The sequence below is a fragment of the Strix aluco genome, chromosome 4, assembly GCF_031877795.1.
Source record: "Strix aluco isolate bStrAlu1 chromosome 4, bStrAlu1.hap1, whole genome shotgun sequence".
Taxonomy (NCBI): Eukaryota; Metazoa; Chordata; class Aves; order Strigiformes; family Strigidae; genus Strix; species Strix aluco.
The window spans coordinates 31,737,115-31,762,815 of NC_133934.1; the positions used below are offsets into that span (position 1 = coordinate 31,737,115).

The following is a 25,701-nucleotide window of genomic DNA, read 5'->3' on the forward strand; positions in this document are numbered from 1 at the left end:
CAATTGTATGCAACATGGTTCTTTCAAAGCTTGAGTAAATAATATGTTAAGCCTTAATGCTTGGGAAATAACAGCTGGAATACTCATCTATAGGTGAATATTAGTAAGTTTGAATTTATTTTTATTTTAACATGTATTATTTAGATAAAATGCAGATGAAGGAAAGAAATGAACCATTATGTGAAACATCCAAATGTCTAAAGAAGGCACTGAATTCAAGTATCACTTCTTTCCTGTTCTCTAAATAGCTATTTACTATCCATGGTTTTCTATTAGTATGAAAACCACTTCTACTTACAGTACAGATGTGATGATACACAGTGATGCTGTATATAGATACCACAGATGGTAAAAAGGGAGATTATGTGGATAACTAAGTGTATTTTGATGTTTGTTATGAGATCCAAATATCTGATGTACACATGCATAATTACAGACGTTAGATAACGTGGAAGAAAACAGCAGTGGGTGTGAAGTTGCCCACAGATGCAAGCTGTGTTTCAGTGCTGTATTTGACAGGTAGGGCTGGCTTAAACTGTTCAGTATTTTGGCTGAAATAACATATGACAAATTCAGCTTTGTGGGTTTTTTTAGTCTTTAATAACTGTTAGTTTTAGAAGTATGTTTTGATCCTTTGCTGAAAAGGAAGGTGAAGGACAGGTGATGAATGATCAAGCGTGACATCTCTTACTTGTAGCCATTACATGACACTGTTTCTCATTTAGCAATTTTCCTTCTCTGTTCTAGGCTGCTCTAAGTAATCAGTCAGATAATAAAAGCAGCAGCAGCAAAACAAGCACACTGCAGAAATCTACAACTCAAGAAGGGGAAAAGAAAATTGAGACTGCTGTGTCAAGACTGGAAAGAAGGGAGCAGCTAAAAAAGTCCAACACCCTTCCAACTTCTGTGACAGGTACAGTGAGAGATTGAGATTCACTCTAGGAATAATGCACTTCAGAAATGGTATTGCATGTTTTTGAGAAAGTGAATGATTTTTTTTTTCTCCTATACTACCCTTAGAATCACAAATGTATTTGCTTTCAGCAAGGAGCAATGCAACTTGTCCCAGTCTCATGTGCTGGCCATTACGCTGGGTGTACATAATTTTAACAGTTTTTTGAAGTTGCACTACTGCCTTTGCTTAGAAATGCCACAGTTCAAGATAAAAAAATTAGGCTGTCTCCCGAAGCCATATCCAACAGTATTTTTGGAACATAACTAATGCACATTAGGGGGATTTGATTTACTGTAAATTGCAATTGCAGTACTGTTTTGCCTTTAGGTTGGGGGTTAGCACAGAGGGGGAATGATACTTAACTTCTACAAAGTGTATTTGTGTAGGAAATGAAGCTTAATGTGTTCCCACACCTCCCAGTTTGCCAGGGAGAAATACTCCAGCATATTTGGAATGAGTGTTCTTGTTTCATTCAAAAAATGCAAAAACTAACCAATTCAGTTGAAGGTAGCCTGTCACTTTGAATTCAGGACTTGTCTCTCCCAGTCAAGTATTTGGCATGGAAGGTTGGAACCAGAACCTACTACTTTGTTGCTGCAGTTAAGCTGGAAAAATTATATATTCAAAAGGCAGGCACAATAAAATAAATACTTCCCCAAAGGGCATATTTGAGGTAGTATAAGGTGATTGTTGAAATAGAGACTTGCCTAATATTTCTCTAGCCAACGTTAGTCCTCAGCAAAAGGTTTTGGAGAAGAGTACAGGTAACTGTTGAAGAAATCTTTTTACAAGCTGCAAAAAAGTGTGGGCTTCTTTGAAAGTAAATCCACATATCAGCTGAATCTATTCAGTACCACTCCAAGCCAAGAACTGTGGAATGCACCTGTTGAAAGCGAGGTGCTTCATTTGTCTGATCTGTAATAGTAAAGGCTAGAACAGTGCTACTCCTACATTACAGACTGTTCCAAGCTGCACAACCCCTACGCATGCCTACATTCAGTTGGTTTAGCAGCTGTATGTCCACACTGCAGCTGTATGCCAGTGCTGATATCCCTGAGAACTTGTTTTACTTGCGACATCTTGGGTTGGACTAGATGATCTTTAAAGACCCAAACCATTCTAAGACCTCCCGTAGATTGCCCAAAACTTGCCTGCTCCTAGTTAGCCTGCTTCAGTGTCCAAACCGGCTTTGGAGGTAGGCAGCTGGAGGAGCTTTACAGCATTCCTGTCAACTTGTAACAGGGCTCTATTGCAGCCCCCCCAGAAAGATTCAGTAGTGTGATGTTATGCTGTACGTGGTCAATTCTAGCAGAAATCAAACCTCTAGCACAATAGATGACACCAAATTAGATCAAAGAAGGGCCAAAACCCAATTATCCTTGGTAGGTCTGTCTGAACTGGAATGAGAGTTTCAGGAGGAAATTCAGGATGAATATTACCCATCTTGAATCACCTAAAGTGAAAGCATAGAACTGTGTTGGCCCTAAAGGAAATAGTGACTGGAGTTCTGTGTGATTACTGGCTACCTTTGGAGGCAGGCAACCATGACCGACGACACAAATATACTATATACAAGTATTTGTTTATTACAGATGATGACACCGATTTGGGTTTCCCACAATTAGGGAAGCATTTAAGACAGAAGACCAGGCTAGAACATTTAAAAAACACCCAAACTTGAAGAAGTTGGTATATTTCAGACTTGCACTTGGGTCTTGTACAACAGGAACTGATAAGAGGGTATAACCTTTAAAATAGCATAAATTATCGTAACATTTAAAATAATTAGCTTTTTAAAGTGTCTGTCTACAGCAATAGCTGCTGCTACTATTCATTTACTTGTAGCTAAAAATATATGATTAAAGATGTACTAAAAAGAAAAATAAACAATTTTTGCCATCCATGCAATTTTAAAGCTTTTTAAAACATTCAAAACCTGAAAATGAAATGCAACTAAAAGTAATTTGGCCTGAATCTGAACATTTAACAAAAAAAAAAGGTTTTTGGCTCATAAAAAAGAAAACCTGTAAGGGGGGGATTAGTGAGGAGTTATTTTGTAACTAAGATTTTAGAATTACTCCATAGGTTTCAGATAGGACTCATTTCTATCCAGGTTGCCTTCAAAGGCATTCAGTGTCTCAGAATTAAACAATCTTCCCACCTGACTTCTACAACATACTTCCACAGTTCTGCTCTATAGAGTTGCTTGTTATAGAAATCAGTTGCTTATTCAACACATGGTTGCTGAAACAGCTGTTTGTCTTTATACTGTTTTCAAAAAAATGTGACAAACAGCTATTGGAGAAAGCTGGTTTTCTTCTTTGGGATAGTCTCAGGGGTGTCATTAACTGAGGCAGGAAACTATAGGAGCGCTTTCTTCTCTGTGCTTATTTAAGAACCCTAATGTGAAGAGGGAATCTAAATCGCACTGAATACAGTTGGGTTACATGTGTTTGGTAATGCAGCTGCTAAAGAGAAAAAAAATATCCAGCTTTATTTCCCATTGTTTGCTACATTGCAGATGTAATTAAAATGGTTTATGTAAAGAAGAGGACTAGCAAATTGGAAATGTTTTCTCTGGATATCACAGAGACTGAAAATTTTGTCCCTGTTTTTGTGAGTTATGTTACTTGGAGTCACCTCTGAAAAAGGAAACAGCTCCTCCTAACTTGATTACTTTGCAAACACGGTATCAAGTAAGATTTAACTAAAAGGGTTGGAAATCAATTTGAAGTGTTAGATCAGAACATCTTCACAGAAAAGAAGCAAAATCTCTAGAATCCTGTAACAAAGTACAGGGTTCAACTAATGTTATTTTTTCTCTTCCCCTCCCCACCCCATCAAAAACAGTGGAAATTTCAGATTCTGTTCCATCAACCCCAGTGGCAAAGGAGGTGGCCAAGAGATTCTCTACGCCTGATGCTAACCCTGTGTCAACAGAACCAGCCTGGCTTGCGTTAGCCAAGAGGAAAGCAAAAGCCTGGAGTGACTGTCCACAGATCATAAAGTAAACTGTAAAATTACATCTCTGTTGCTGACCATTAATTGCTTTTGTTTTATTTATTCTGCTTTTTACACATGACAAAACTGAAAATGCATGTATTAAAGGACTGAAAACTGAACTGATTACCATTTTGCTCTAGCTCACTGTAAAGTCTACTCAAGTCATACATTCCATTGCTTTGACAAATAGCTAAATGAGGTCATGGCAAAAATTTCAGAGCCAGACTCTCAAAAATTTAAGAATGCTCAGATACTGGATGTAAATTTTAGTGAGTACCATAAGGGCCAGAACTTCAGTTCAGAATCTCCTTAAATTCTGTGGGTATTCAGTTCTGGAATTTTAGATCTCTACACTTAAGTGGAGATCTCAGAAACTTTTTTCAACACTCCATTGTTGAAAATTAAGGCAAGATGCATGTTTCCTTCTCTTGTTCCTAAATTTTTTTAAAGTGTTAAACTGTATGAACTGTCAGTTCTACCTGCTATTTGAAAGCTTCTTCCCCCATGAAGAACTTCAGGAGATACCATTCCACCTGCAAATGGTAAGTAGAAAGATGGTACCATCCAAATCCTGGGGTAGTTTCTTTCATCATAGGATTAATACACTGTGTCAATATTCCCTCACTCCTAGAAAGAAAACTATTCATGCTACTTAACAAAAAAAAAAAAAATTATTTAAACAAAAATCAGAAAGTTTTCAGAAAGAAACAAAGAAGTCAGTCTTTCTTCTAGTCATTTAAGTGAATCACTGTTTGTGCTTGGCCATATTTAAGATACGTAGAGACAGTGATTGCAGATTACAACTTCCAATCAATCAACTGCAACTAAAATAAGTAAAACTATTACCGTGCTCACGTAGCTGTAGAATTTGTCTCAGTAATTTCCCCCAGGAGTAAGACTTACAGAACTGAAGTTAACTGAGAACTGAAAGCTAAGTCAGTGAGAGGCTCAGGAGTTTTAACTCTGCATTCTTCCTGATTTTACTCCATGTGCAACTTCAGGTAGTCCAGATAACTTTCTGTACTTTAACCAATACAGCCAGAACACTTCAGAAAGAAGTTTACTTACCCCATCTCAGGTATCTGCTGTGGCAACTGAACACTTTATTACTTCTTGTAACTAAAATAGAAATGTTCACCCCTCCCTCCTTCAAAAAAGGATAAAGTCCATAATATAATAAAATTTTTACTATCTTGAACATCCCACAGAAATAGCTAGGTCTACATTTTAAAGTCATCCTAGTAAATAAATTTGTAACACATTTGAGTTTGTTTTACAAGGAAGTCTTGAACAAATTTGAACATCTCTTTCTTATAAACATAAGGCTTAAAGGAACCTTTAAGCAACATCACAAAGAGAGACATTTTCATGAGAAGAAACTGCATCATTATAGAATGATACCACATATGTTTCATGGAAGTATTTTAGCCAAACTGCTGTATGCAGCATGAGGAGTAGCACTTTAAATTATGCAGAAAACAGAATGAAACCTGCCCTATCCTCCTGTTCCAAGAATCAAAAAGGGCTTGTCAGCAAAAGTCATATTGGATACACTATTTCCTACCAAACAGAAAACAACGGTTGATATCATGGTTACAATAGCACAAACACAATGGACAAGTTAGATTGAGATGTGCAGCAGCAAGATGGGTTTTCTTGGGTCTCTTAAGCCATCAGTTTTGCTCAGTTTCCTATTTAAGTCCACAATCTCTAAAATAACTTTTTACCCTTAATATTAAGTATTTTAAATGTTTTCTACAGAGATGGGGCAATGCTGCTCTCAAATGCTTGGGGAAAAATACTTAACGCCTTCAAATCTCTGCAAGCTTATCTGAAGAAAGAATTGGGCCCATAATTATTTTTGCTCTGCTAGCACCATGAATTAGTGCATCTTAAGTTAAATTTACACTTTTTCTGAGTTTATAAGCCTGCAGTATGTATTTGTAATTACAAGAACTAAACTGCCTGAAATCCATCTTTATGATTATTTCTTGGGAGAAGGAGCCAGGCAGATATACAGAGAAGGTGAAGTAAATCAGGATTAAAGAATTAAAGATACTGGTATTCTGAAAAGCATAGCAAAATTAGGTGCTATTGTGCATGACATAAGGATGCAATTTTCCAATACAGTACATTTATAGCACATAGAATAGAGCTTTCATTAAGGATGGTCTTAATCTAAAGCTTCAAAGCAAATTTTTTTTTCAACCATAAAGGTATCTAGTGTAATAATGGAAACTGTATTATGTACAGTACTTGATGGAAACATTTCTAAAGTGTACATGTTCAACAGTGACATTTCATGTTAAATTAACAAAAATTTGCACTAAATACCAATGAAGTGAAGTGTTACTTTGCTCTAGCTTTGTTGCAACCATTTCTGATAAAAGTGTTGGAAATCTGTAAAAATAAAACCAAAACATTACTACCGAGTTTAAAACAGCAAAAATGTTTTAAGAATCGAACAAACCACTATGTAGTATATTGTCTCAATTTTTTGTAACTTATACACACAAAATACCATTTCTTCTGACAAGGTTACATATGATTAACCTCTATGTTCATATAGTAATGTATAAAAACTGTAAGATGTATAATTGTGGGGTATTTGTTGTGTACTTTTTTAATTTTTCAAATGTTTTAAAGTGCAATTGTTTATTATACTAATGTCATTTTAATTCTTATTAAACTATAACCCAGTCAAAATTATCTGATCAATGATGTATGTACTCTGTGTCTCCTTTTGCTCATCGTGTAGTTCAGGTTTGCTTTTATAGACTTTTTCACAGTGCTACAACTGTCTTCCTTATGCAATTCTGCTAATGATAAAATGGAGGAACCAGACATGATGAAGCAACATAGCCAGCGCAACTTCCACTTTACTTTTTAATTCAAGATGTTAGAATTCAAAGTAGATGGCTCATCAGACAGAGTGAGATAATAGTTTCTACTATAGTTCTTTTAGAAGACTAACCAGGAAGATGTTCTTCATTAAGTATACTTTTGTCACTGCACATAATCAATTTGCATTACTAAGACCACTGGTAATTCCTTTTAAGGAGTTAAAGGCAACCAAAACCAATTTACACAACCCTTTATTAATAGTTCTCTGTAAAAACACTGTAGAGAGCATTCACTCAAATCTTTTAAAAAATTATTTGATAATAGTTGATTTGAGCAGTGTACACTTCATCTTGGAACTCATACTGTACCAGTCATTGAAATTTATTATAGACATAAGTATATTCTCCACTTCAGAATACAAGTAGTAACTTCTACTGACTTCAATGGAGTTCAAGTATATGCTTGACTGAACTGAAGCCAAGGAGGGCCTAGGCTCACAGAAGATGAACTATTCGGTTTATACAAACTATAGTAAACAGGTCACTACTACCAGGTATATGCAATGCAAGCTCCATTTTCAGAAATCAAGTTAAAAGTTAAATTAAAACAAGGACTTGGGTTACCTTGCCATGGCACAGAAGCCTCATCAGATTAGACAAACACCAGTCTGATGCATGAAGAGCCAGGGACAGGCTAGGAAGAAGCCTCAGGGCACAGGCTAGGCTGGACTCAGAGAGAGAAATACATTCCTCCCTCAGGGAGACAAAGATGTTATTCTAAGCTGCAGAGTATGGCATCTTACCACAGTTTCTGCCAATCCTGCAGGCATTTGAAACCAAACTACTGACTTGCATTTTCTTATTATACAGGTCAAAGCACAACATTCAAATCCAAACCATCTGAAACATGTTCTTTCATGAACTGGAGCTGGGAAACGAGGGAGGGACAGTAAAACTTCTAGCTGGGTGCTGAGCAGTCATCCTCCTTCAGTCAGTACAGCAGGTCAACAAGCATCGCTGTACCTACTCTCAACACTGCCTGGTGCAAAATGCTATCCAAGAAGTCTGCAAAGCACACCTCTTGCCTACAGTAAAATAGGCAGAGAGCACTTGCGAGTTCTTAGTTTACAAATGTAAATAATAAAATGGAAGCAGCCTAACATCTTAGCTCTTCTTTTTTCCAGTTATGTACAAATCTAGGCAATAAACATAATCATTTCTACAGCCAACAACAAGCTTTGTTCCCCACACTACAGGGGAAGAGAAAACCTCTCCTGGAAGCTTATCTACTCCTTCTGCTGTTCCACTCTTGGCATTCAGGATCCACACTTTGCCATCTGTAGATACTGCTGCCAAAAGAATTTTGTTCTCTAAGTCATCGCTTTGGAAAACAAATGGTGTTCCATATACACTTGAAGTGGCTTCAAATTTCCACAGTAAATTACCCTCCATGTTACAACAGTAGATAAAGCAATCATGGGAGCCAAAAAATATTTCTTGCTTAGTTAAACTTGAGATGCATGGAGATGAAAACACCGGTCCATTAGTGGAAAACTGCCAAACCTACAGAAAGAACATAATCACCCATTATCAAAGGTTGACAGCAACTGTAATTTTTTTACTAGACTAGCTGTTGACAGGAGTGCATTTTATTTCAAGAACATACTAGATTTCAGTGAGTGCTGGTAAATACTCGTCAAATTACAAGTTAAGTTTTACACACAAAGTAAGTGATAAAAGACTCATAAAATAGATGTAGAAGAGTTACTACCTTCTGTGAGGCTCATGTAAAGATGGTCAACTTGGGAAAAGAATATTCTTGGGCTCTTATACCACCATTAGTAATGAACTTGAAGAATTCTGTTAACACGCCATTCTTTGCCAAAAAGGCAAATATTCCTTTTGTAATACAGATTTGCTCTGCTTATGCTAATGACGTGCAGATCCCTCCTCAAGAGGATATCAGTTCCGCAACACTGCTGCAAGCAGACAGAGAGCAGGGCATGGGCTAACACATACTTAGAAAAGGCTTAGGAATTGCCATGTATACTGCATCTCAGGCAAGCAAACAGAAACAGTGTCAGTTGTTTCAACACCAGATACAAAACACATTCATCTCTGAGGAACTAAAAAAAATATTCTCATTTAATTCAATGTGAAGGCTGACATATTTTGCCAGAATTATGATTTGGCATTTTTTGATAAATGCATAAACATTCTAAAAAACATTTACTTCTAAATAGCCACCATCTTAGAGAAGAGATGGCTTTAAACATGCTTGAAAAACTCCAAAACCAAACCCATACCATTTAATTTGCTGGTACTACTCTTGACCATTCACTCTGGATGTAAGCTCTGAACTAGAAATTGTTACTGCATCAAGCAACTTGAGAGTTTGCAGTTTTGCCATGAACTGCATGGACTACTCTAGGCAAACAGTTTTTCTACTTTCTCCTCTCTATAACAATAGACACTTCTATTTGGCTCACAAAAAGATATATGTTAATCATTAAACCTCATAAAACAGTGTTAAAGCATCTTATTCAGGGTTTTGTGATGACCATAAAAAAACTCAACAACACATTTTTACCTTTTCTCCAGAATGATTGTAACAATATAAGTTTCCATCCACACACCCAACACAAACGTACTTCTCATTGCAGTGAGGAGAGGAGAAGAGTGGTTTTCCCAGGAAACTTTTCCAAATCTTATTCCCTGTCACCTGTAAATGGCAGCATGGAAGATCCGATGCTTAACACAACTGTAAGAAGCTGCACAAGACAACCCTTCCTCCACAGCTTGACCCAGCCCTTAAGAACTGGGGGTAAAAAAAGGGGAAAAAAAAAAAGGTCAAAGAAAAGCAGGCTCCTCCCACCCAGAATGCATACCAGAAGCAAAACTACTCTGCAAATCTTATTCCAGCAAAATGTTTAATGTTTTCCATGGGATACTCAATAACCCTCTTCCACTCTTCTCTTCCTCCCCCTAGGCCATTAATAATGATAATGGTGTAGTAGTAGCAGTTCTAATAAATGACAGATTCATTTTTTTATTCCATTCCCAGCTCCTCAGTATGTGATTAGGACCAATGAAGGAGGGAATATCTTGAAAGCAAGTCATATTGATTGTATCATAAATTGTAAGCACTGTAGGAAATGCTGCAACCCACAGTCTATAATTGTAACAATAAGCTCCTAACATAGCCTGCACATTCCTATTTTTATAAATAATCACTTGGAGTCGCAGCTGGGTTTCTCAACTACCTGTTGCTCAGGATTATGGAGAAAAAAAATTAAAAAGCTGTTTTTTCTTAACCACAGCCCACTAAAGCTGCAAAAATATACACTGGTTTTCTAACACTAGGATGGGTATTACTGAGGAAACTTGCAGTGGGTGGGAGGTAAAGATGGCTAGGACTGATGTTCTGGGTTGTGCAAGTACAAAAACATGAACAGCTGCTCCAAGTGACTGTTCTTTTATCAGGCAGGACCAGCTGTAAGCCAAAAATGCCTCAGAAAACCATGCAACTGCTCCACATCTATGAAGAATGCCATTTCCCCAGTGCAGAGAACAGAATAGCAGTCCAAGATTAAGTGGGACAGCTCTTTAAACGACTATGGGGAAGTAAGAGGAATGAAGGGGCTTCTTTCTCTATTCTGTTCTGATTTCAGGAAGGTCTATTTTTTTTTTTTTCTAATCCTACTGTCAAAGGGAGGGAGGGGAAAAAAATAATCTACAGACATGCTCTCACTCACTAGTTTAATTGATAAGGTAGTACATGGGAATGAGACACTGATTCCAAGTTTGGCCTACAGTCAGCATGTAAATTCAAGCAAGTCACTTCAGTTCTCTTTATCACCAGATAGCTTTCTGAAATACAGGAATTATTACAGTAGCCTTGTGTATAATAATGTGAAAAATATCTTATGTTAACATATGATCATCTAATTCCTTTCATCAGAAAAGTGATCTTAACTTCAGAAATGCATTTTGTTTTCATTTAAATTTGAGGTTGGGATCAAAGACAAGTAAGCAAAGGTACATACTGGGTTTACAGCCAATAATAGTCCTCTTAGTGTAGCAACATAAAGATGATGTGGAAAAGAACTTAGACAAGGAGATGAAAACACAGCTCCACCTTCGCAATGCAACTTCCATATACATGCCTTTTTCTGTAAGCACAAGAAAAAAATAAAATTCTCAATTGGAGTTAAAGCTCATCATGTTTACAAAGACGTTCAAATGTCAAAGCTTATAAAACACTGCATTTACTCAGCAAATACTACTTAAGAAGTGAAGATATAATCTACATGCTATTATAGCAAAACATATACCGTTGGCTACTTCCTCTTCCAATAAATAAAAGAAATTCAGCTAATGAAGAGGCAGTATCTGCCCCTCCTATTTTCTATCTCCCTTCACCTACTCTTTTAGAATGTAAGATTCTCTCTCCGCCGTTAAGCCATAGTTTTATTTCTAGTTGGGCACCCTATTCTGAAACACCCACAGACAATTTAACAACTAAGAAACTTAAGATTTGGTTTCAGCCAGGACTAGTAGCCCAAGAACCACGCTGAGAACACCACTAAAACTATCTGCTGCAACACAATCGTAACTAAACTTCAAGAAGGTCTAACTATTTCAAAAGTGTAATTGTGGACTCCTGAGAATACTAACACCAGTAGAGCATCATCTGGTGTACTACAAATAGGGTCTAAGTCAGATATTAATTCTTCTATACATAGAAGTTAGTCAGTGTTCTTACATAAATATCTAAAGCATACACATGTTCGTCATGCGATCCTATGTAGACTAGTCCACTGGAAGGGTCTACAACTGCAGAGCTTTTCACAGTATCTTCTGTGACAAAAGTCCAGTGTATTTCTCCATCACTGCTTTGAAGCACATACACTAAGCCGTCATAACAACCTGTGTGAAATAAAACACAGTAGGGGAAAATAGAACAATGATTATTTGTATTTATGGTGTGATTTATGCTGCTAGCTGCATCACTGATGGAAAGAAATAAGATGACTCACGAGGTAAAGTTTCAAAACATTTTCCAAAGCTCCTCCTCTTCTTTTAGCTCAGTCTTTGCTCATCGTTCATATATTCAAAGTTGATTGTTCTGTGTGTTCTTTCCAGGTTACATTTAGAATATACTTATTTTGCCTTTCTATCAAATTTAGACTAATTATACTCCCTTTCTATCAAATTTAAACTCTGAAAAAATAATCTGAGGCACCATGTACTAATTTCTACCTCTTACCAATTTTTAAAGACATTTTAAGACTATCACCCTTCCATACTTTTTAAAAAAAACAGTTAAAGGTCACAACTTAGTCAACCACTAAAAAGAAACCATACCCATTGACTATTGCTTAATAAGGCCTTCTTAATAAACTGGCATATAATAAACCACAAGTGTATATGTTAGATAAGCTCCACCACTGGTTATCATGAAACTCAAATTAGTTCTTCCTTTTATTTTTATTTTACAATAAATTAGTTCTGAAGCAGATAGAGAAGTTTATGGATAAGGATGTAGATGAAGGACACGCAGAGGTAAGAAATAAGATTCTCTGTCACTCATCTTGTATTTAGCAGAAAAAATAATTTAAAACAATGACTAAAACAAAAGACGTACCAACAACAATGAAATTTCCACACTTAGATACGCAGGCAGAAGACTCAATACGATCTCCAAGGTTCTTCTCCCATTTTATTTCTCCCAAATCTAGATCAATCGCCTGCATTGCACGAGAGTGAGAGCCAACATATACGGATGCAGATACTTCTTTAGATGGTATTATAATCAGTGGTGATGCATCAACACATTTTCTTGTATTTGACTTCCACCTTATGCCTAACGCCAACTCTGCCGTGGTTACATCGCTACATTCTGCATGGATCTGCTGTACAGAGCAACAGTCGGTTTTACTTGCTTTGTTCGTAACAGTTAAAATTCTGTTCTCCGTTTCATACCCTTGCACATGGCTTTTCATGATACTTGGAGTCACTAAATGCAGAAAGGGTGGTTGCTGTAGCACTTCCACTCCTACCTGCACTGCATTATGGGCTTGCATAAAAGACTTGGTGAAATTCATAGAAAAAAAATTATTTCCTCTGCCTACTGCAATAAATGGAATTAACCCTGAAGCAACCTCAAGACCTCTTTCAGATTTCAGTTTAATATATTTTCCATGGAAGTCCTCTCCACTGTTGCCACTTAATTTTCTTTTCACAACACTGTCATAATTCATTAATTGGTCTTCATCTGGAAACAGAATTTTAAGAATATGTCTATAAACCTCTTCAATTGAACGGCTGAGAATAACTTCAAGGAGTCCAGGCACAGCTTTGCCTACTAGCATCTCAATTTCATCATAAAATCGTAGAGCCTTTAAGGAGTCTCCACCACTGTACACAAATACTGCATCTTTAGAAATTCTGGTGGAATCATCCAGGAGACCCAGAACAGACTAGAGAAAAGAAAAAAGGAAAGAGGTAACAGTCCATGGGTGCTACACCACGTCACACACATAAAAACTCAAGTTGGCTAAAATCCATCTAAAAATCAACAACTAAGGAAACTCACTACAAAAAAAAAAAAAATATCACATGAAACATGTCAGTGCCAATAGAGGTACTGATGGAACAAAAGTTGGGGAGGAATGGGGAAACAGGGAGATACAGAATGCTTTACTCAATTCCAATTCTGCAGTCTAAAGAATTAAATCAAATTGTGCTGTATTTTTGTTGGCCGTTTTCTATCTCAATACCATTTATCAATGACAACTTCACTGATGCCTTTTGATGAAATTGGTTTAGGTGCTTTATGTTATTAATAAAATTTATATAAACTGGTATCTTCTGAATTATTTAAGTAACCTATTTATTTACCTACTTCTGAAGCTATGACCCCTTCAATTCATGAAGAATTTTGGATTTGGCATTGTTGGCAACAAACAGCAATTACTGTGTCCTGTCCCTGTATTCCCTGCTTGTTAAGTCTGGGTGTGAAGTCCAAATCCTCTGGTTTTGGAAGCTGCCTTCTGCTGTCCATAATGGGCTTAGGGTACATCCCATCCCTTTGGGTTATCACTTCTATAGCTGCCAATACGGTAAGTATCAGCTCAGGCAAACTGTGTTACTAATTTCACTACATTTACTTGTTCAAGTCCTAGCCACAGCAAATCACACTTTCAGGCGAAAGTTGAAAGTCTACCTTTTGGGAAAAAAAAAAAAAAAGAAAAAAGTAATACTGTTTGACATCAAATTTCAATACCTTGAAAAACAAGTCCTTAGCACAGAAATTTAGAAACAATACAGACAGACAATTACGCAACTGTGCCATCTATTTAAAAAGAGACTCTTCAATTCATAATTATCTTGAGAAATAAGAAACTCTACTAACACAGTAGCTATTTTGTACAAAGTTTCCATGTCCCAGTTCCTTGTTTCCCTTAGGGATACCTTCTTTGGCATGTGAAGCAGTATTCAAAAAGCTACTGACAGGTTACATCCTTCCTATGCTAATTGCTTATAACTCATATAGCCTGCAGTTTTATCTGATAGAGAAATAGAAATGACTCCCTCTTGGCCACTGCAGCGTGACTATATTTAAGTATTAGCTGAACAGAAAGAGCTGTACTGCTTAAATCTATAGGCAGCTAGAATGTTCTGGTTGCATTAGTCATACTTCTTAAAACTGTTTTAATTCCTGACACATGTATAATGATCCACTTGCAAAGATAAAAAGGCAGCTCAAAATACTACCTTCCATAAATACTGCAATCTTTCCCACAATTCCTCTGCGCCACTCAGCTTACTGTCACGCCTTCTGGAGTTTAGATGGTTCTGGTAAATCTTGTTCAGTTCAGATATATCAACTTTGCCTTTGTAGAAAATAAAGTAAGATTTTTTTCATTGCTCTTTTAGCATTTACACTTCCAAAACTTGTTCTGCCCAAATAGTCACTTTATTCTTGTACACACTTCCTTATTCATACTCAACTGCACTTGTATTAATTTTACCCAGTCAATCAACTACACAGAACCCAGTAAGGTTTTTGAAAATTTACCCTAGCCTCCCACATAATCCCACCTTCAAGGCCTGATCTTTCCCCAGCTGGTCAGGGTTCTGTTGCAGACTGCAACAGGAGTGACTGAGAAAAGAAATGTGCAGTGTTAAAACTAAATTGATTTTACGACTCTCTCTGACTCTCAAATGAAACATTATCAAGAAAACAATATGTGGTCATGATTTCCTACTAGGAGTTAGTTATCTAATCTACAAATTTAAAAAGCATGACTCAGGTACTGTATTTTGGTCAATTAAAAAATAATAGAGACCATTAAATAAGTGGCAAGGGTACTTAATAGTTTCATTTACCATGTGATGTTAAAGGCAAAGCTTTAATCAGTACAAGTTCATCAGGGACTGCATAAGCTGGTAGACGTTTCTGGAGTTCTTTAAGTGTTTCTCTCTCTTCTAAATCATCTTTGGGTACAACAAACAGGATAAGTTTTTCCTGCTGATACCAGGTCACTGAACAAGCTTCTACCTGACAAAGATCTTCAGCAGCCTGTAATTAAAAAATACTAGTCTTTCTTTGAAATGTTGTTCATCAATAGAGTAAAAGGAGTAAAAAACACAATTAAAAAAGGTACACATCTAAAAATTGTATTTGTCTCACATTCCCATGTAACATCCTATGAAATACCTTCTCTTGTAGCTGAAGTTTGTACTTCCTCACATAAACACGAACTCAGAGATATATGTATTGTCTAAACGCTATGAATTAGATATAATCCATGAGTCTGACATTCAATCTTGTAGAACAATCACTATTCAAGCATTGCAGTGCAATGCTTAGTATTTTTCAGGTGTTTATACAGTTCTCAATTCTGCTGGAAGAAACCATACAATAAAACAGATTTCCAAGAACTCAGAATGAAAGTCCTCCCTAAATTATGTGACTAAATAATTGATAGTACACCCTCCCCATTTCTTCTAGACTCCTAAAAGTCATCTGAAAATGAGTAAATACTCATTTCTGATAATAATGTGTTCCTTATCCCTGCTCTTCTATACTGGCATACTCTACTCACTAGATTTTATATTACCTGCTGCAAACATTCAATATTAAAACGTTTGCCGTGACGTTTAATCTGATTGTCTTTCCGACCCAAGAAGAACAACTTTGCGTTCTGCACTCTTACAAAATCCCCTGTTTCTCTCATTGTGCCCAGTGGTACAGTTATTTCATCATCAAGAAAGCAGATTCGTTCTTCACCACCTACACAAGAAAAGACTGTGGTCATATATATTAAATGTCTCACTGTAAATTAAAGTTTTTTTATATAAAGAGTATTTTACCAAATTCTCCTAAACTCTAACAAGCATTGTAAGAAGTACTAAAAGATTATCATCAGTGTCTACACTTCTGCAATGTATAAAGTGGGCTATGCAGTTATTTCAGTTAATACACTGAAATTACTTCAACTGAGAATGTCAAAATGCAAGCAGGAAAAAAAGTCAATATAATGATAGCACAGTCTGCAGATAAAATGATGGTAAGTTCCTGTTCATCATTCCCACAACCTAAAATACCATCAGAAGGTTCCCAGCCCAATGGCAACTTAAAATGCTATATAATGCTGTATATCAGAGGCAGACACCAAGTAAAACAATCAACATGTTATAAAAGTTCAATCAATTAAGTATCTTAGAAAATAAGAAATATGCAATAACCTATAAATATTTGTCCCTCGCCTTCTAGCACTGCAGAACCATTGGTATCTCTGACCTCAACTTTTGTTCCAAGGAGAGGTGATCCCAAAGGTATAGGGAAATCAGTTCTAAATATATTAAAGAGAAAAACAGTATAAATCTTTCCCTTCTGAACACGAAACAACTGTTCCAGAAATGAGTCAACATACGTCTTTTAAAGGCTTGGTATTAGAGCAAACTTAGATGCTTGGTGCTTCTTTCTACAAATGTTTCTTCTTTAAAAACATCTCAATTTGTTCAGAATTAAAAACCTCAATGTGCATGGGTTTCATTATCATATATCAAAAAACACAGAATGATAGAAAATAAGGCTTCAATGGACCCTGAAATACCCTGAGAGAAATCCGAGAATTTCAGCCAGTCTTTCAGTCGCACAAGTTGAAACTTCCATGAAGTCAACCAATTTAAACATACGTAACAGCTTTCTAATTCATTCTTTCCCTGTCCTACCTAGTTAGTTTGAAGTTTTACTCTATTTTATTACTGATGTTGTGGCAACAAGTACAGTTGATTCTTTCAGAAAAGACTGAAATAAAAGAAACTGAAATTTCAATGTCATGTATCTATTATACACTTCTGTTGAGCTGCAGACCAACTCCTTCCTTTCCCTTCATTCTCTAGCCTCTTCAAGCACTTGCAGAACCTCATTTATTGAATACAGACACTATTTCTGAGTGAGAGTCAAGAATAATATATTTTCTTCTGTAATTCAAAATTTAAAACACAAAGTAACTAAATAACTTTGGTAATATACGAAGTTAGGCATGGGTTCCACTTCAATTTCTATCATAAAAAAAACGTATTTTAACCTAACAGTTTTTGTTCAACTCCTGTTATTTAGGCTGTTGAAACTTCTCCTTTTCTCAGCCAATGAATTCTTTATCTCAAGTTGACCAAAAAGCAGTCAGACTGTAGTTCTGCCATTCAAGAATCATTCATCAACAACTTTTACTTGAGGGGGATGTATTAGAGCAAGAGAGAATGGATTTAGTCTATTTCTACATAAAACCCAAATGCAACTTCTACCAGCATAAACACTCATGAGGACTCAGTAGCCCTGGAAACAGGAGACCGAGGTTCTATTTCTAGCGATTTTCATCATTCACAGCCATGCCATGAAAACAGTGACTCCTCCTACCTCAAATCAGCACTAAAAACCTCTTCAGGAACCCTGTAGCAAGTGGCCCAGCTTGACACTTCAGTAATACCATACAGATTAAAAATACTTGTTTTGTTCTCCTTGTGCTTCCAACTTTTCAAGAGATTCAGTACAGGAAATGCTTCACCACCAAGGGCTAAGACACGAAGTGAACTATTTGCAGACAGCACTGTTGATCTAATAATGTGAGATCCAAACCTTCTGAGAAGTGTTGGTGTTGCCTGAATGATACATATTTAAAAAAAAAAAAAAAAGGTAAGTGAAAGATCTGTTATATTTCTTCAGTATATATGTACACCTCTTCCTGCTTTATCATATCCACTACATAGCTATATTGTGGATGTACTTAACAATCACCTACATATAGTAGAGGGCATCAAATATCAGATACCAGCATAGATCACACTGGTGTTTTGCGAGATTTTGTTTCTTATGTGAAGCCTTTAATGAGTACTATCAGCACTAATCTATGTCCTTCTACAGAGTTTCTTCTTTACTTAGATATGTTATGGGTTCCCTGTTGTGTCTCAGCTATTACATAAAGTGTGCACATTAGTTCTTATGTTAATTACTTTGAAACAGAAGGCAGCAAACACAGTATTCTCTTGATGTTACTGTTTGAGATTTTGCCCTTCATTCTAGCACGTTGCAGCAAAAATATAACCTCTACATTTGATTAACCTGCATATAGTACATTTAAAGACCTTACCATAACACTAAAGATTCCTATGATGTCAGATTCTGGGTTGCTCCCAATTTGTGTAAATATAACTGTTTACAAAGATTAGTCTTCCTGAAAGCTTTCACATAACACTGTAAAATTAGGGGGCCGGGGGGGGGGGGGGAGAAAAAAACCTAGCTAAAACTATTGGTGATGTAGAGCCCTTTCACTGAAGGGAAAAACAGCAAATCATTTTAACTCTTGCCTACTTTTCTACTAAGAGGACTGGAAAATTAATTGAATTATTTCTTACTAGGTTATTTTCTTCTAGTAATAGATGAAGATCATCACTTTTCAATCATTTTAACTCTAGTAGATTATAATGACGAAAAAAACAGGGAAAAAAAGTAACTCTTCCCCTCTCTCATAATCACTTTTCAGATTTCTCAATTCTGCTCAAGCAAATCAAGAGGGGAAGGTAATGTCTTGCTATAGTTTAAGAAACATCATGAAATTATTCATCATCAAGTTATAAGGATAACATTTTTGTCATTAATTCAGCTGAGAGGCCCTTCCTTCACTGATAAAGACAATGATCAAAAAATAAAAAAAAAAAAAAATCAAACTTTTCTTAGAAAGAGATCTCAAATACCTTCATTCACCAAATTTCACATTTCTCTACTAATGCTTAACATGTTTTAAAATATCTTAAAAAGTCTTAGAAAACATACTTTAAAAATCTTGCTAATAGAGCTTAATATCTCAGAAATTTTTTCTAAAAGCAAATGAGCTAAACTGATCAAGAAACTTGTGTATGATAGGCAAATCTACACCATTGAGATTTACAGCAATCAAAAGATAAAACTAAGAGCAGACAATAAAGTTACAAGATATTTGTAACTAGTGGATTTTTTCTGCTGTGGAATCTTCAACTTACTCACTAACCTTAAATTTATACCCTACAATCTCAACTACCACCATTCCTCCATGAGAAAAGGAAATCTTGGCATTTCTACGAGTGCAAATACTTCAGAATGATAACATTAATGTCAAAGCAAGGCTTAGGGGTTGATATGTCACAATTAATAGACTATTCAGACCATACTCATTTTGTTACAAGTGAGATCCATTTCTAGCAACTCTTCCCCTCACACCCTGATTTAAGTTTCTATACTCAATTAACAGTTGTATGAAACACCTTGTTACACACTACAAGGCAAGGGCTAGGCTTATTCAGCCATGCTGGATGCTCATAACTTCAAGTAAATTTTCCAAAAATGAACTTTAAAACTATTAAAATTGAGATCATATAGGAGACAATCTATTCCAAGACATAAGGGGCACATGAAGCCTCATATAAACAGGTGGCCTGAAAACAGTTAAATCCTGATGTGGAATCAACTATTCTCTTACTCTCATTATTGTAAAAACAACAAACATTTTATCACCCTATAAATAGCACTGGTTTAATTGTTGTATTTTTAGCACAGAGACTACCATTAAAAGTTGTTTATGAGGAAAGGCTCTAAGATCAAGCCCATTAAAGAGCGCTACAAACGTCTGTAACAGATTACTCCATTACCAGATTCTTCAAACTGCTTAATTAACACAATAATTTAATTAATTCTTAAGAATGAATGGTTTCTTAAGATGAACATTTTATCTTTTAGTTCATTGTTTTCTGTCACAAAATGTTTGAGACTTCGATCAAATGGTAATTTTCTAAGCAGCTAACACTCTACAGCAGAAAGGATAGCATAGTTCTTCAAGGAAGAACACTCCTGTTCTATTATCATTAGCATCTAGACTGATGAACAAGTAGTACACATCAGCAAAGGTGAGAAGCAAGACTGAAGACACTTATCTTAGGTGTTGCCTACCTGCAGCACTGTCACGTGGTGGTGGCGAAATAGAGCAGCAGACAGCTCTGCAGGCATCATTTTAATAGTGTTTGGTACTACAAGAATAGAGGCTCCGCTTGACAGCGCGAGGAACAATTCAACCACGGATGGGTCAAATGTTAGAGGAGAAGCCAGGAATAGCATATCATCCTGTGTGATCTCAAATATGGATCTAAAGTAAGAAAGCTAGGATTACAAATCCGATGCATGTTGTTAAAAAACATTTTCAAACTAGAAGAGCAGCATGAAAGAAACACGCTTTAGCAAAGCTAAGGTCTTAAGGGCTGCTCTGAATATGTAGCCATATGCAGGCCAGACAATTTGAGCAAGAGCTCCTGCATCAAGACTGTAACTATTGATTAAACTAATGAGGTCTTTTACAAAGATGTCCACCACATTACACACCAATACAGTACGTTAAAGGGCATACTTCAAGTAATGGATGCTCATTAAAAAAAAAAAAAAAAAAAAAAAGGATGGTATTTTCCATAATAGATTTTTTAGAAGGTATTAAATGAAGCAGAAAGAAACTTAGGTAGCTTAAAAAGGAATTAGGACTTAAAAACCTTAAAAACTACAGAACACAGTAAATATAACAGTGAACAAATAATTAGTTTTGTTATCTATTTCTTTTAAGCCGCAAGCCAGAATATAATACTTACAGCAACATCATATTACTTGAAGTACACCCCTCAAAAATTCAGGTAAAGCACCATTTAAACATTAAAAATAACGTTGGAGAAACAAAAATTTATATGATACTATTTAGAAACAAAAGAAACAAACAAAAATAAATCTGAAAAGGCAGGGAAGGAGGAAGCGAAGCAGTGTTACCAAAAGCCCAATCCACACTCCTCAGAAGTATTAAAAAAAGAGTCCCTAAACATCAAATTTGTAAGAGCATTTAAAAGGAAAACTGCAAACTACACTTACTTCAGATGCTGAATATTTGGCACTATACATTTATGAGGTACTCTGACTATTTTGGGGATCCCTGTAGTTCCTGATGTATGCAAGATGTATGCTAAAGAGTCTTTCTGGCCAAGGTCCATGTAGCCTCCTTCTGATGTTTTTGCTTTGGTTTGATCTGGGCAAATGGTATATCCTGGCTGCAAGTTACCCGTAGCTTTGAAAGGTTCGTATTTACTTTTCATGTTGTCTACTTGTGAATTTAAATCAGTGTTGCTCAAGCTCATTTGGAAGAGAGTTAAACCAATATGTTCTATTGTTGAAGAATTGTGGCAAAAACAACCAATATGGGACATTTGGAATTTCTGTAAGAGAAAATAAACAATTTAAACAGCAGAACTCAGGACACACAGTTATTGTTCTACTGTATGCAATGAAATAGGAAACAGCATTTCATACAAATAAGCTGTGATTTTTCATGCCTCTACTTTGAAGGACATAAATCAGACAGGTTTATACTCATGTATTTTTATATATTAAATATGAGTGAACACAGCCTTTATAAATGCAAAATAAATTCTCCAAGCAAATAATGAAAAGAGAGGGAAAATATACAAAAGAATTCTACAGAAAACAAAGAACTCCAAATTATAACTAGATGGTCCAACTTGTCTATTTCCTTTGCAATGAGTGAGGGTATAGGATTTGGGAGAAGATGGACAAAAAAGAAACTGAATAATTAAATGCAGGAGTTTTTTTCAACTATTGTAAAGATTTCCATCTCTCTCAGCCTTGACATATGGAGACACAAGTCTGGAAGAGTCTTCCAACACCAGCGCCCAACAGCCTTGCCTGGACAACACTGCTACAGGAAAGTAGGCAATTTTTTTGAAGAGGAGAAGCAGCAGTTTCTACTGCTAATTTTAAAGATGCTCTTTTCTGAATGAGAAAGGCAACCTCTTGACACAAAGAAACAAAACAACCCCATCCAAGCTTATTAAAACAGAATACAACTGGAATAGCTACACAGTTCTAAATTGCCCTTTAATGCTTCCTGTAGAAGCCTGAACACTTACATTTATTTTGTCATTCTCAACAAGAATGTACTGAAGATTGCTTTTCTTCATAAAGTAAGCGGATAACATTGGTGGTGCATCTGGATCAATAGGCGAATAGGCAGCTGGAACTTGAAGGATTCTAACAAGACACAAATGTTTTAAACTTATTTTGAAATAAATTAAGAATATCCTCTTAAATTTCACTGATGTTTCTTTTATACTTTTATAGTTCTCAGAGCTAGAAAATGTAGTCATAACACGACATTTAAAGATTTTGTTGGAAATAAAGTAGGAAGAATAATCGGTGTTGCCTTTTGGTATTTTACAGAAAAGAAAGTGATTAAAGATAGATGAAAACATTCAACATCATTTCTGGTCAAGCAGTTTGGTGATGACAAAGGTATCACTGACATCAATAGCACCACATTTTAAAAGCTTCTGCTCTTGACTAGTAACAGAAATACAAGCTTTTAATTTATACCTATGCAACATGTATAAACACATTTAAAAAAAATAAAAAGTCTACGCTGAAAACAGTTCCCATCTCACTAGTCTAAAGAATCCAGCATAAGAAAAATCTGAGCACGTACTGGAATTTCTTCCCTAAGAAACAAGCTGAAAAACGCGAAGTGTCATTCTGCTCTCATTCCCTGAGTTTTACATTGTAGTGCTTCCTCAACAGTTGCTCGCTACAATCCCCCCCTCTAGTGGCTCCGTTTGATAAAGACAAGCACTTGAATTTACAAACGCCACAAAAAGCCAAGGGAAGTGGCGACTAAAATAGGAGCGGTTCCCATAAATCTTCACATTTCTTCTAAGGCTGGGTTCTCACATACAATTACTTTTCTTTTCCTCTTTGTGTAAGTCATTTATCACTGCAGTGATGACAAAATCCAGAACGAAGACTTGGAAACAGCAGCATTCTGCGTACTCGAATAGCCACTGCTATCAGCAAGCACCTAAGCTTGCCCTGCATCACACATAGCAGTTAACTCCTCAGCAATGATACCTGTTAAGAATCAAAATGCCCCGGTAGTTCCCAGTCACACAGCAAAAGAAAACTCTGTGGCTGCTCAGTTCATTGGGATATAGGATAAATCAGGATGCCCAGTCCAACTGTCCGCTCAAGCAGAGACAGCTGTGACACCGGGCCAGGTTGTTCAGGGCTTTTAACCTGTCAGGTCTTGAAAACCTGCACGATGCCTGCACATCTGTGGGCAACCTGCTCCACTGCTGGACTGAGGGAAGTGTGTTTCCTGATCAGTGAGAAAGTCCCTCAGCATTTTTGGAACATTTATGATTACAGCACTTGCTCACACACTTCATTGAAATCTTTACAGTCAACTGTGATACGTCTTCTTATACTATTGTGTATTTTAGGTGCACTGTGACAACAGGAAAATACTGACACAGACCATCCCCCCAAGAAGCGCAACCGCTGCTGTATACCTCAGCTGAAGAAAATAAGCTTGTGATGCCGGGATTCTATCTCACATTGTAAATGCAATGGATATACAAGATACATGTATCAAAGATACAAACATTAGAATTCAGCAGCAGAAGTAGGATTCTTTTAAATTGCTGAATTAACATGTGTTGAGATCACAAACATTTCCATTTCCTAGCCATTAAATAATCAATGTCACTTTAGTGCTGCATTGCTCATTACTTTTTTCTACAATATTTGTAATGGAACTGTAATTGTACACTCAATTAGCTTAAAGCATAAAATTGGTTTCCAGTGCATTTTTTTTTTTTGCTAGCAAGGCAATACATTAAAAAAATCCGCACACTCATTTTATTCTGTTGGATCACCTGCATTTTTAAATACACACAACAAAAATCCTAGTCATTAATTTTTTATGTTTCTATAAACATGTTTAATCATACAGTTTTAAAAAAAGAATATAGTTACACACACTTCAGACCAATGAACTTAAGATTCAAAAGAACTTTAGCAGTGGCTTTTCAAAAGATTATAATACTGCCATCTTTTTTCTTAAAGAATAAAAGACTCCAGTACCTCTTGACTGCATTACTATGGTATTACTGCATTTTTGTTGTTACTGAAAATATAAACAAACTGAAAATTTGCTTTACTAGAGATGACCCTTAAAAAACCAACACAGAATGCAAGCATTCAAACCATTACCCTAAGATCCAAGACGGTAGGTCTATTCCTGGATAGCAGTAAAGGCCTATTTCAAGTTTTCCTTGCTGATCACAGTGCTTTTGAAGGAAAGCTGTTAATTCCACGGCGAGTTTAACCACTGTCGCATATGTGTAGAAAGTTGGAGGTTTGTCATTGCATTCATCAAACAAAACTGCTTTTCTGTCAGAGTACAGGCTAGCTGCCCGATTCACCAGTTCCTGAAGAGTCATCTCAGCTGCTTATCTTCAGTCCTCCTGAAAGATTAACAAACCAGACTACATTGTCACCTCCTAACTTTTAATACTTTATATAAGCACACAGACCACCACCAAAAGGAAGAAAGATCCTTGGCAGAAAACACACAGCTTCGCCACACCTTGTACTGCAAAAGTGCAAAGCTTAATACTTTTATCGTTTGCCAGGGGCCTTATCCTAAGGCCCAGGATACAGCAATTCACTAAGATTTCATTGCACAAGGGTAGTTTGTTCCTCACTATTACACCTTCATTTTTAAAGGTGGGCACAACTGAACGAATCACTTTATTAACACAATTTGATTAATAACTTTAACAGAACTGAAATAAGAATCCTACAAGCAGAAAACCCAACGCGCCAACTGCCAAGGCTCTACGGGTACTGCCCGTGCTGGCGCACATCACGCCGGTACCGGACGGCCGACGGGCGGACGGCCGGGCTGAGGGCCCCCCCTGACTCCGCCGCGGTCCCGAGCGAGGCCAGGCGGCTCCCCCACCCCCCGCCACGCTCACAGCCCCCCGCTCCCACACCCGGCCTGGCCGCTCACGGGGCGGGTGGCTGAGCCACGAGCACCGCGGGACCTCTGCGGGTCGGCCGCCCTCAGCGCGGTCCCGCCGACCGCTGCCGCTGGCCCCAGCGACCGGGGCTGGGGGCAACGGCCGTGCCGCACGGGTCCCCACCTGAGGCAGCGCCTCCCGGCGCCCTCCTTTGCTCCGCCACCGCCTAGCAACAGAAGGCCAACACTTCTGATTGGCGGGACGGCGTTAGTCCTGCGGTAACGCGGCGCTCTCATTGGTCGGTGGCCGTCGCGCTCTTTGGGCATCCACAAGCTGCGCCCGGTCCGCCAGTCGCCCGCGTAGAGCGGCACCATTTTTTCCTGAGGGTGAGAGGAACAACGAATGCGCCAGAGCCCTCCCAGCCCTCTTTGGGACCGCTTCTTCAGACATGACAGAGAGGCTAAAACAAACGCAGGGCACAGGAGTGAAGAGCAAGGTTCCTCCGCCACGCTC

The 25,701-nt window shown here is 37.1% G+C and overlaps 2 protein-coding genes across 9 annotated transcripts in view; one reads left to right on the top strand and one right to left on the bottom strand.

Annotated features, from left to right (window-relative positions):
• Positions 1-6,667, top strand: part of CRACD (capping protein inhibiting regulator of actin dynamics) — a 139,484-nt gene extending 132,817 nt beyond the window's left edge. For all 5 annotated transcript variants that reach the window (XM_074822605.1, XM_074822609.1, XM_074822607.1 and 2 more), the window contains 2 exons: positions 748-913; positions 3,806-6,667. In XM_074822605.1, the coding sequence (XP_074678706.1) occupies positions 748-913; positions 3,806-3,966 (327 nt within the window). In that variant the 3' untranslated portion in view covers positions 3,967-6,667. The remainder of the gene's footprint in view (positions 1-747; positions 914-3,805) is intronic.
• Positions 6,668-7,035: 368 nt separating this feature from the next.
• AASDH (aminoadipate-semialdehyde dehydrogenase) lies at positions 7,036-25,549 on the bottom strand. Of its 4 annotated transcripts, XR_012623082.1 has the most exons (16): positions 25,372-25,547; positions 24,437-24,690; positions 22,303-22,423; positions 21,251-21,591; positions 20,297-20,489; positions 17,735-17,976; positions 16,558-16,664; positions 15,930-16,117; positions 15,196-15,388; positions 14,581-14,699; positions 12,449-13,283; positions 11,567-11,730; positions 10,848-10,973; positions 9,392-9,523; positions 8,573-8,780; positions 8,236-8,364 (listed from the first exon to the last, which is right to left on the bottom strand). XR_012623082.1 is itself a non-coding variant. In XM_074822610.1 (15 exons), exons 2-15 carry the CDS (start codon positions 24,664-24,666, stop codon positions 7,966-7,968), a joined length of 3,390 nt encoding a protein of 1,129 aa, XP_074678711.1. In that variant the 5' UTR covers positions 24,667-24,690; positions 25,372-25,539; the 3' UTR covers positions 7,036-7,965. The 4 variants fall into 4 exon arrangements, 2 of the variants coding, with proteins under 2 accessions (XP_074678711.1, XP_074678712.1); XM_074822610.1 differs by lacking the exon at positions 8,573-8,780 and having other exon boundaries at positions 7,036-8,364; positions 25,372-25,539; XM_074822611.1 differs by lacking the exon at positions 8,573-8,780 and having other exon boundaries at positions 7,036-8,364; positions 15,930-16,102; positions 25,372-25,537.
• Between the last annotated feature and the right edge of the window lie 152 nt (positions 25,550-25,701).